General features: G+C 43.0%; 1 protein-coding gene across 1 annotated transcript; it reads right to left on the reverse strand.

Moving 5' to 3' along the window:
* Positions 1–381: 381 nt before the first annotated feature.
* Positions 382–9564, reverse strand: LOC128419103 (phospholipase A2 inhibitor NAI-like). The gene is made up of 5 exons (XM_053399442.1): positions 9513–9564; positions 8463–8585; positions 2724–2876; positions 1077–1223; positions 382–560 (listed from the first exon to the last, which is right to left on the reverse strand). The coding sequence occupies exons 1-5, from the start codon at positions 9562–9564 to the stop codon at positions 382–384; spliced, it is 654 nt and encodes a 217-aa protein (XP_053255417.1).
* Between the last annotated feature and the right edge of the window lie 2391 nt (positions 9565–11955).

Consider the following 11955-nt stretch of genomic DNA (forward strand, 5'->3'; position numbering starts at 1 on the left):
AGCAAGGCAGACCAAAGTCTGCCATTCTTCTCAGGTAGGGATTTTATCTTCCTTCCATTTCTTTTTTCTCCCCATTTTACCTTAAGTGGAGAAATGGGATGCACCACCCAAAGTCGACTAATTATTGATTCAAATTGGACTTGAAAGTCATCCCTGCCCGCTGCCAAAGCTATCTGCCATCTCCAAGCACTATTATTTTCCCCAACAAATGTTCCTTTTCGTAAAATGATACAACATACATGATTTGCCATATATTTATTTTGGACATGATTCAATGACCTCATTTGTGCATGAAAATCAAATACAGCCTGTCTTTGAGGAGGAGCTTCTAGACTTCTAGAAAGAAAGCCTGGGAGCCCTCAGGCTGAGACCTCCCCTTCTTCAACCCCTAGGCGAAACGGTGGTGTCTTCTGTGGCATCTTCGCCCCTTGCTCCAGTACACTCTGCTTGAATGATCTCAAATCCCAATGATCCAACATCAGTCTCTTCCAACCCATCAATATAGTCACACAAACTAGCTGTTGCACAGCCTCGGACAGCGCCCAGGATGCTGCTTCCCCCTGTTGGGAAAAACACACACACACATTTTTGGAATCCAAATCCCACTCCCTCAAACAGAAGGGTGGGCAACTTTTCTCAGACCAAGAGCCTTTTTCCAGTCTGGGTGACCTTCTGGGAGGTCCACATGCCAATGGAAACATATATAAAATTCACCTTTACACGGCAGGCTATTTTCTAGATACATTCAAACCCCCCTCTCTGTTCTCCCTCCAGGTCACCAAGATTCAGGGGCAACAATCCAGCCAGGCCAAAGCATACAGGTAGTGTATGAAGTGGGGCTTGTGAGGGGTGTGGCCTAGGGAAAGGAGGTGTGGCTAAGGAGTATCCCAAAGGCCAGAGAGAGAGAGTCCTAGAGGAATGCCTTTGGCCCCTGGGCCTGTGGGTCTCCATCCTACCCCTACCCCCCCCCCAATTTAAAGTGCAAACTTAAAGATGTATTTTTATTTAACAAAATCTATGCTTTAAATGTGTAGTACAGATGGGGCACTAGCTGCACTCCATCATACAAGACTCACCGAAGTCCATGCTAGCCGCAAGGTAGAAGCATTGATCCTCATCATTTCTGCAGCTGACCGTCTTATTGCTCTCACACTCGTCTGAAAAGATGTTGATGCAACTCGGGCACTTCAGCCCATTGGGCTCCCTTGTCTCAGTGTCAGGCACTGGAAAACAATCACCACACCAACATTGCAATTAGTCAATGTATTTCTTTTGCAGATGCAAACCACAACTTGCTGTATGTGAGGGGTGGGAATTGTACTCCTTCCAAGATGGATGCCTACTACCTTCCAGCACTTCAGCCATGCTCCATTCATCCAGGGCTACATTAAGGCATGGTGCAAGAGATTTCTGACTGGGGCCACATTCACAGCAAACATTTCAAGCACAGGGATATCACTTTAAGCAATTGGGCTTAGCACTGAGCACCACTGGGGGGGGCATTCTGAGAGACAAAATGGCAGCCACAGATGCACACAAATGATGATAAAATTCTACAAAATAGCCCTCTTCCCAAGAGCAGGAAAGAGAAGGAAAGCTCTTAGTAGTTTTGTCCTTAAAAAACACTTCTGGGAAAACATGTGCTTAGTTTTGGTAAAATCATGATTTCACCTAAGAAAAAATGCCAGCTAATAAGAGCTATTGTGTGGGGTTTGTTTGCTAATCCATAGCTCTGTGAGGGGAATAGGGGTTTTCCAATTAACCCTCAGCACCCTTAAGAAACTACCACTCCCAGAATTCTTTGTCCTAGTGTTGTTATAGTGTTTACAAGAAAAGCTTACACTAGGGTGTTGGGAATGCTAAGGTGAACCACAAAATGGTGCCTCCTCCCACCAAGGAAGGAGGGTGAGTGAAGATCTACATCAGGAACAAGGGTGGGAGGAGACCAGAGGTCAAATCTGTACTTGAGCCACGACACTTGCTGTGTGATCTGGGGCCAGACACTGCCCCTTAGCCTGACTTATTTTACACGAGTGTTTGAGGCTAAAATGGTGAGCAGGAGAGCCAGACACGACACCTTAAGCTCTTTGAAGGAAAGAGTAGGGTTGTAAATATCAGAAGCTGCTGCAGGAGAGGGACTGTGAGTAACATCATGTGAGGAATGTTTCTAGGACTAAGGTAGAACTGTGAAGCTTCCTTGTAATATTTGCTCATGAATGCTGCATGCTGTTCAAGTAATCTTGTTATTGATACATGGTTTTTGGTTTTGTTCTATCTGCAGTCTTTCTTTTACTATGCTATGTTGTTTAATAATACAAATATCCTCTTAGAAAGCACTGGTCTGTTGGCGAAGACGGGAGCCCATGTTGCGGATGTTTGTAGAAGGCCTGGCCAATCCAGAGGCATCATACTGCCTTCTCACTTGTTGGATCATAACCTTGTCATGGTGAGTGGGTTTGCACGCTATCAAAAATGATCTTGTGAAGCTCCTGTCAGAAGTCTCTAACGGTAATAATGAATGACTTTCAACCCCCCAAATAAAGCTCAAATAAATCGTCTTTCCTAGTGTCACCCTCAGGCACCTCCTGGAGTGACTGGCTGCCACCACTCCTTGTCTAGCCAGTCCCTGACATCAGGACACTGCCAAAAACTTGTTTGTCTTTCTTTGACATCTCTCATTACTTGAGTTTTATGGGACCAGCTTTCCTGATGATGATACTTACTTTCAGGAGGTCCGCTGTTGCACATATCTGTATTGCAGCAGGTTGACTTGCTCTGGATGTACAGTGCTGAGCTTATGGAGACACTGGCATAGTTTTCCTCGCACAACTCTGTATCGATGCAGGACTTAAGAACCAATTTTGACCCCAAAAGTGCTATAAAAGAAAGAATTGGAATAGGAAACAACTAGACATGGAGATAGGGCTGGTCCACCCATGAGGCAAGGATTGATGATCACCTTATGTGGCAGGATCCAGAGGGGCAGGGGATCTGACCACCAAGAAAAGCATTGCCTGATGCTGCTGCCTTTGAAGCTGTGGTGTGATCCTTGGAGGCAAGATCTGCCACCTCCTCGTCAGTTCCTCTCCCCCAGCTGAGCCACCCCATGTCCCTGTTGTTCGTGACAGGGACCTTGGAGCTGCTTCCTTTTTCTTTTTTAATATAATGTTTATTAAAATTTCTTTTTTCCTTTATAACAACCAAATAAAATTTCTACATCACATATATGTTTGCTCAAATTGAGCATTGACTTCCTCTCATCCCCCTCCCTGACTTCCATATGCAATCACTTTTATTTTGCATTTCTAAATCACCCTATTTACTTTATCTCCATACTTAAAAGACTTACTTCTAATATTTATAAACAGGTATCAAATCATAACCTAACAAAATATTTTAAATCAGTCCTGCAAATGTTTTAAAATGTTTGCAATGTCTATTCATATATGGTACAAATTTACTCCAGTCCTTTTCAAACACTTTGTCTCGCTGGTTTCAGATTTCACCCATTGTAATTTAAAAGGTAAAGGGACTCCTGACCATTATGTCCAGTCGTGACCGACTCTGGGGTTGCGATGCTCATCTCGCTTTATTGGCTGAGGGAGCCGGCGTACAGCTTCCAGGTCATGTTCCAGCAGGACTAAGCCACTTCTGGCGAACCAGAGCAGTGCACAGAAATGCCAGACCTATTTACCTTGACCTATATACCTACTTGTACTTTGACGTGCTTTCGAACTGCTAGGTTGGCAGGAGCAGGGACCGAGCAACGGGAGCTCACCCTGTCACGGGGATTCGAACCACTGACATTCTGATCAGCAAGTCCCTAGGCTCTGTGGTTTAAATAACAGCGCCACCCGCATCAAATACCACCTCGGAGCTCCTTTCTGAGGCTCCCTCCGCCTCGCTGGTGCCCGTGCAGGCACACTGCCTCTTTCTTTGTGGGTCATTCGCAAAGCGCAGGCTGCAAAGCCACCCTACCAGTGCCTTGCAGGGCTGCCTGCACTGACTGGCTGCCTTCGATTGGCAGAGTGGGCTCTGTCTTTCCTCCTGTGCTGAAAAAGGCAGGCAGGTGGCAGCCAAGGCTGTCTCTGGCCGGAGCCTGCACTCCACCCAGGCTCTTGCAGCTGGGGAGGGGGAGCACTTTAACTGAGCCCCTGCCCCACTACTGGCTCATTTGGGGTTTCCGCAAAATTGCTGGGCTGAGGCGAGGGCAGCTGTGTGCTCTTAACCCAAGCAGTTTAAGGAGGGAGGGAGGAATAATCTTTATAAGCTTCGTCATGCAGCTTGTTTCTCCCACTGTCGGTATGAGAGACAGACCACGATGGTGATTTCACTCAGCGATATATCTTTCATGAAACTGCCACCCCTCCTGAGTCCCTCTGCCTCCAGCTCCAGGCTGCAGCTTGTTTTGTTTTTCCTCAGTGTGCTGGGTGCTGGAGGCAGAGGGACTCAGGATAGGCGGGGTTTCCCCCACTGATTTACTGCTGAGTGAATCTGTCATCACAGTCTGCCCCTCATACCAGTCCTGGGGCGATATATCAATAAATCGCCCAGGCCTAATCTTCAGTCACCCTTTCTTCCGGGTCTGCGGGGTGGGGAACATTTCATGGTTTGCCTCAGGTATCCAATTGTCTTGAGCAGGACCTGCTTGGAGCAGAAAGAGATTTCTCCAGTTTTATTTATTTGTTGAATGTGAGTCAGGAATGGAGAACCTTTGGCTGTCCAGAGGTTTTTACCACCCTTCTCCTTATTGAATGGGACCAGTTCAGGAGGTTTCATGGGAAGGAATTCATCAATGAAATAAGTTTTGTGGCTGCCTAGGTAACTGGACAGGGTGGATTAAAATCAATTATAATTTTTTTAAAAATAAAAATAATCAGATTTTAAAATTTAAATCAGAATTTTTAAAATTTAAATTGGACTTTTAAAATTTAAATTGTATTTTTTTAAAAAAATGCTTTTGGTGGAAAAATCTTTCTAAAGATAGTTTTCTATTTAAGTTACATTATAGTCCAAAGGCTATCCTCATCAGGAAATAAGGATTTGTTTTAAGTTTTTCATGTGTGCTATAACTCCCTCCAATGTATTCTTAAAAAAACATTTAACCACATCAGTTAACAAACATGGATACATATGTTATAATGTTATTGTTTTAGTTAAATAAATTGTTTAAATTGTTATTAATGAAATGATTATTTTTCCCTTCCAATAAAGTACAGCAGAAAATTGTCCAAATATAAACAGTTAATTTATTAAACCTCACAAAAATTTCATAATTATCTGTCAATGTATTTCTAATAGTATAACCAAATCAGTAATTTTTGATATAACTGAAAAAACTACTCTGAAAATTTATTATTCGGAAAAGGAAACCTTCATCTCATTGTAAATATTAAGATTACACTTCCGGAGGCGGCACCTCCGACAATGGCGTATTCCCTCTGATTCAGAGGGAGACAGCTCCGCAGAAATCGGGTCCTACCGCTGCAGCGAAGCGGGGACCCTTTGAAAACCGCAGGCGGAAGAAGCCTGCGGCCGTGGGACTCGGCGGGCACCGTTTGCGCCCCCCCGTTCGGCAAAGGAACCCTACAAAGGGCTCCGGAGTGAGACGGGGGATGGCGCGGTGCTGAGAGTCAATCGCTACTTCTGCGGAGCGAAGCTGCACAGCTGTTGTCGAAGAGCGCTGTCCTTCTTCCTGTGACAATTCAGATTTTAAACAACAACCCGTGAGTAGGACAATTGAAAATTTTGGATTAAAATATAGCCTTGAATTTGACCTGAAACGGGAACGTGCAAAAAGGAAGTCCGCCTCTCGTCCTTTGTATAAAGATCAAAGCAAAGATTTTACAAGCTAAAAGCCGGGAAAACTGATAGCCTGAAGTTTCCTGCACTTTTAACCATCAAACCCCCCTAGACAGCAGGAGGAAATGGGGAGAAAATTTGACTTTCTAATCCCGCAGAGAGAGAGTTAAGAAAATAAGCTTCCACTGTCCCTAACCTGGGGACGGAATGACAGGAAAGAAACTGTCAGTGATATCTACAATTTGAAAATAGAAAAATCGACATATAGAACTGGAAAAGGGAAAAAATAATTCCAATGCTGCTTTCTGCCTGTTTGTTTTATATTGAAAGGAAACAAAATATCTGAAAATTGAAAGTAATTTTTTCCTTGTTGGATACAATTTAAAAATGGATGCCAAAAAGTAACTACACCCCCTAGAGGAAGCCAGCCAGTGTGTTTGTTCTAAACTATAAAGAGAACATTGTAACTGGGAAAATTAGACCGTGGGACCAACTCCCTGACCTTGACAGAAATGATTAGAGAGGAAGTTTTATCTGCCCTGGGCAAAATATATGATGTGCTGCGACAGCTGGATGAGAAAGTGTCTTTGATGAATCAAAAGATGGACTATACAGCAGCTGCAGTCAGCAAAGAGGTGCCAATGGAAAATGCAGTTACAGAAACTGCACAACAATCTATTCAGGAAACTGGTTCAATAGGGCAAGTGCAAGGGCAGAGAAAGATGGAAGAGATTGTGAATGTATCTCAAAAGACACAGAGAATTAAAGTCTCACATGACCAAAAGCTGCAACACTGGAAGATGGAATTTGGAGGACACTGGCTAAACCTTGGATTTAAGAAAATTTCTATTTCTGGTGGGACTGTGAAACAAGTGGAAGATCTTTTTTGGAACAATTACTCTTTGGATTACAAACTAAACACTGGGGAGTGCAACACCGGGGAATGGGACAATTGGATAAAAGGAAATGAAGAATATTACTGTACGGAATTACCCGGAGATTGGCCCCCCAAGGAGAAAGAGAAGGAAAGGCGAAACAACTCAACAGGGAACAAGGATGTATGCAATTACAAACAGGAACAAGAAAACTCGCAGAAGGGGCTTGGAAGTGACTTGAGAGCCTCAGACATTAGGACACCTGATTGACAAGGATATAATGATATATGGACTGACATTGCCGTGAACCAGGAAAAGGGACGCTGGATTAACTTAGAATGAGAAATGCTTTTTGTAATAAACTTATATTTATGGAATTAGTCTAATACTAATGAAACATTAAAAGATGTTGGAAAGGATGTCATTGGCTTTAGTAAAATTTGGTTTAAATTTTGAAAGTTTAATGATTTGAGGACAAGATAAAATTAATGAAATTATTGTAAAAATGAAGTGGTTTGAGTAATAAGGTGAAATAAGAATTTGTAAGAATGGTTTGATTATAAATGAAAATGTGAGGATATTATATGGGGATATATAATTAAGGGTAAGGTAAGAGGTATGAATTTGCTGAACAAATTTTTAAATGGAGTACAAAGAGGGAGGTGGGAGGAAGTCAGGAAAATAAGTAAAAGAATGGTGAGAAATTGAAAAGAGGGATTTTTATTTTTCTTCTCTTTTTTCTTTTTTCTTCTCTTCTTTCTTTTTTTTTCTTTTTGTGTTGAATTTTGGATGTTTGTATTTTTTCCCCCTGGTGTTTATTTTGTTGTTGTTTATGGTTTTGTAACATTTTTTCTTGTTAAAATCTAATAAAATATTTTATATATATATATATATATATATATATATATATATATATATATAAAGGTAAATATTAAGATTACAGCAGCAAGAATGAGTCTTTCTGTAAAAATAAATAAATTAAATCAAGTCTTACTGACTAGTAATTGAAATCATGATTGAAATCAAATCCACCCTGTAACTGGACCAATGAGAGTCGGTGATGGAGCTCATAAAGGGAGCATGTACCACAGGCAATTAGGAAGGGGCAATATGTCAGCCCGGTCCAGGGAAGTTTTTATCATGTGATATTTTAGTGTATTTTTTGTTTCTATGGAAGCCGTCCAGAGTGGCTGGGGAAACCCAGCCAGATGGGCGGTGTACAAATAATAAATTATTATTATTATTATTATTATTATTATTATTATTATTATTATTATTATGATGTCAGTGTCAGTTTCTCTTGGTTTCTTATTTTAAGTTCATTTCTCCACATTTTCATATCAGTTGCCAACTCCCCCCACCCCCCATCAACATTTAGTGTGAATGTAATTTTTACTCTTAGGCCCTATCTGCAGGGTTATACTGATTTAAGTAGTCATGGTTTCCCCCATGGGGGTGGGGGGGATGTTTGTTGACCATATTGGCTGTGAATCCTGGCAAACTAGTCTCTCTCCCTTGCAGGTCATTTTTCACTTGGCCTGGGAGATGGGAACCTGATAGACTGACTCCAATTACAAAAGCTGTTGTACGTTATTGTATGCACACTTTACCCTAGTATGTGCATTTGTCTATTGATTACATGGCTGGACAACTGAATTGCAAAAATGGGAGAAGGGCAGATTCTGAAGGATGGCTTTGTTTTGCTCTGCCAATTGAGTAAATGCACCTTTAAATATGAACTTTACGTTTTGGTGATCAAAGAGGATGAAAGTTCTTCTCACTTACACAGTTTGCCATCTCCACGGGCAGACAAGCAGGACTGGTCACGGGAATTGTCACACTCCTCAGTGGTGGCATTTCTGCAATCCTTTCCTTGACTGAAACAAGACTCACATATCAGAGATGCCACTGCAGACAGGGGGGAAATGGATTTGGAAAACATTAGTAACTGTGTAGGAGGAATAGGTCTGCATCAAGGTACATGAACACAACACTTTCTGCTCCAAACTTCATCTTACAAGAGGTAACAAAGGCCATCGACTTGGATAGCTTCAAAAGCGGACTAGATAAATACATGGTTACCATCCTCAATTGATATATTTTTTCTGCAACATTGGAGGCACTATTTGTCTGAAAACTAGTTACTGGAAACCGAAGAAAGGGAGCTGTTGCACTCAGATCTTTCTTACGGGCTTCCCATAGGACCCATGGCAAGAACAAGAGGTTAGACTAGATGGACCATTGTTCAGCTACATAATGCTTTCTATATATATTCCCTCTGTAGTTCTTAAACTCTGTGAATAGGGGTGGGTCTTGTATAGACCAGAGAATGACTGTCCAAGATGGCTCCTGCAGGCTGAGGGAGAGGACCAGTAGAGAAGGTGTGGGGAAACCTTTAACCCTCCTTAAGTTGCTGTACTACAACTCCCATCAGCACCAACAAACATGATAGACTCTGGTAAGCACATCTGGTACCCCTGGCATCTGACTCCACTCAGAGATTCAGGTGGAGTGTAACATCAGGAAACATATTGTTTGCATGGGGGGCTGGGTAATTCCCCTCCAAAATATGAGAAGAATTGTGCCTATACATTGTCTCCTATCATAAATTTCTACAAATGCAAGAAACTTACTCTTTGCTTTAAATATGAGCCAGGATTCTGGTTTATCGAAGAGTGAACTACTGCCTTTCTCGTTCCCCCAATGTACTTGGGGATGCCACACCTCTCTGTACACATTTGGTTAAATAAAAATTGAATATTAGCAACAAAACCCCCCCGCTTCGTTCCTTCCTGGAAACATGACGAACAGCCCAGCGGCTGTGGTTCTGCTCACCTGGAGGAAGCAGGGCCAAGAGGAGGCAGGAGATCTGGAGTGTCTTCATCATTCTAGAGACCTGAAGAGGCAGGAAGGAGTTCGAGAACAGCACTGGGCCAAGCAAGGAACTGATGCACGAAGAGGCTTAGTTGGAGGAATTTATAGAGGATTGCAAGGAGCACTTTGCCAGCACCCAGGAACAATGGATTCAGGATAGTGTCACAAATTATTAGAATTCTAATTATGCTATACCATAATATGAAGCACAGTGTTGAAAAGCAATTAAATCTCTTCCCCCTTCCAAGGACACGTCCCTCCTAATCTGTTCCAGCCTCAATTTCACAACCCTGGATGTGGGGAAACGGGTCCCATCAGGTTACAGCACTGAAATTGGATTAGGTTTCTGGAAGCCAAGGCAGTATCCCTGACAGTATGAACTTTTTTGAAAGGGGGACAAATGTCTGTCCACAGTTTCCTTTGTGGTACAGTAATAAAATGCACAGTGACCTGGATCCCCTCACTCCCATTAAATGCACTTGTTTGGGGTAAGGAATTGGTCCACTTGCTCTTTAAAATAAGTTGGTTGGAGTTAAGAGAGTCCCATGGACTGCAAAAAGATCAAAACTATCCATTCTGAAGAAATCAGCCCTCAGTGCTCACTGGAAGGACAGATCCTGAAGCTGAGGCTCCGATACTTTGGCTACCTCATGAGAAGAGAAGACTCCCTGGAAAAGACCCTGATGCTGGGAAAGATTGAGGGCAGGAGAAGGCTAAGGTCTTTTGGGGCATGATATATAATGGGGGGGGGGGATTCAAACTGACGTTTCCAAGAGTCCAGAACTCCTCTGGCAGGTGTTATTGGTCAGCAAAATTCCAAACTCTGTTTATGTATGCAGCTACAGTGGCAAGGGATCTTTTCTTTATGCTCAGAGGTGTAAAGTTGTGAGAATACCCCGAAAGGAAGAATGGATGGTGAAAGCCTTAGAATATGCAGAGATGGCAAAGGTTACAGCAGGAGAGGCTGATAAAACTGAGGCTCTTCCCCACATAATGCATTGCATCTGAGGGGCAAGCAGAGGGCAAGGCCTCCCTGGCGGCATGGGGGGGGGGTGCAAAGAGTCTAGATTTCCCTTCTACCCCAAAAATCTTTTATGTTTGTGTCCAATGTTGCCACTTTCTAAAATTTATTTATTGGTGCATGGTTTTCTCTCATAAATGTACCAAACATGAAATAAAATAAAACTGGGATTATGGGGTATTCTCAGGTCAGTGGAGGATGTACGTGCTGTGTCCTGTTCGTGATGTGGTTGTGGAACTTGCCATTCTTCTGAGAGAAAATGCTGTGGGGGGGCATGGGGTGGGGGACAAAAATGGGAGGAGTGTCAGTTGTGGGGAGTGAGAAATGTCCATTTTTCATCTGAGGAATGTTGGAGGGTATGCAGTGGCTATTGAACATCAATATGAAGCTGTTGGGAAGAGTCAACTGGAGTTTTGGAGTGAATCTCTGGATTGGTGCTTGGATGCCATGGTGCATGACAGCTAACAAACTGAGCTTGAACCGTGAAAAACTGGAGGCCTTGGGTCTTGGAGATAGGTCAATTGTTTGGCAGCCTGGACACAGTGGTTCATGCACTGGTAACTTCAAGACTTGATTATGGCAGCATGCAGTCTTTGTATCAGGTCCAGAAGCTGCAGTTATTGCAGAACACAACAGCCAGAGTGCTCATAGCAGCAGGATACTGGCTATGTGTCACTCTGTTGCTGAGACAGTGGCACTGGTTGCCAATTTGCTGCCAGGTCACATTCAAAGTGCTTATGTTTATTTCCACTGAATCCTGAGCAATGTGAGCCAAAAGTGCCTTGAGGAGTGCACAAACCCTTATGCTACACCTCAAGCACTGAGATCCTTTGACTGGGGCAATTCTTGTAGCTCCCTACACACCTGAGATTTAGTCAGTTTTCAATTCACAGGAAGCCTTTAGTGCAACAGGAGAGAGAAAAGCTTTTATTCCTTTCTCACAGTACTAGAATTTGTGGGCAGCCAATAACAGTGAAAGTTGGAAGCTTTGAGAAAGATGGAAGAAAGTACAATGGTACCTCTGGTTATGAATGGGATCTGTTCCGGAGGCTTGGCCGTATCCCGAAATCTTCGTAACCTAAGGCGCCTGTTCTCCACATGTGTGCAGCGCCATGGAACACTTCTGCACATGCGTGACGTGCGCAGAGCGCTTCTGCATGTGCTTGAGTGGCAAACCCACTTCCTGGTTTGCTACGTCTTCAACCCAAAAAATACATTACCCAAAGGCCATGTAACCCGAGGGTCCACTGTACTGTTTGAAATAGCATATGGTTAAACTCTGGAATTTGCTCTCAGGAAGTAAAGATGGGCAGCAACGTGGATGTGTTTGATTGAGGATTAGAAGAAACTGAAGGAGGATAAGGCTAACAATGCCTACTAACC

Source organism: Podarcis raffonei, chromosome 8 (assembly GCF_027172205.1).
Source record: "Podarcis raffonei isolate rPodRaf1 chromosome 8, rPodRaf1.pri, whole genome shotgun sequence".
Classification (NCBI taxonomy): Eukaryota; Metazoa; Chordata; class Lepidosauria; order Squamata; family Lacertidae; genus Podarcis; species Podarcis raffonei.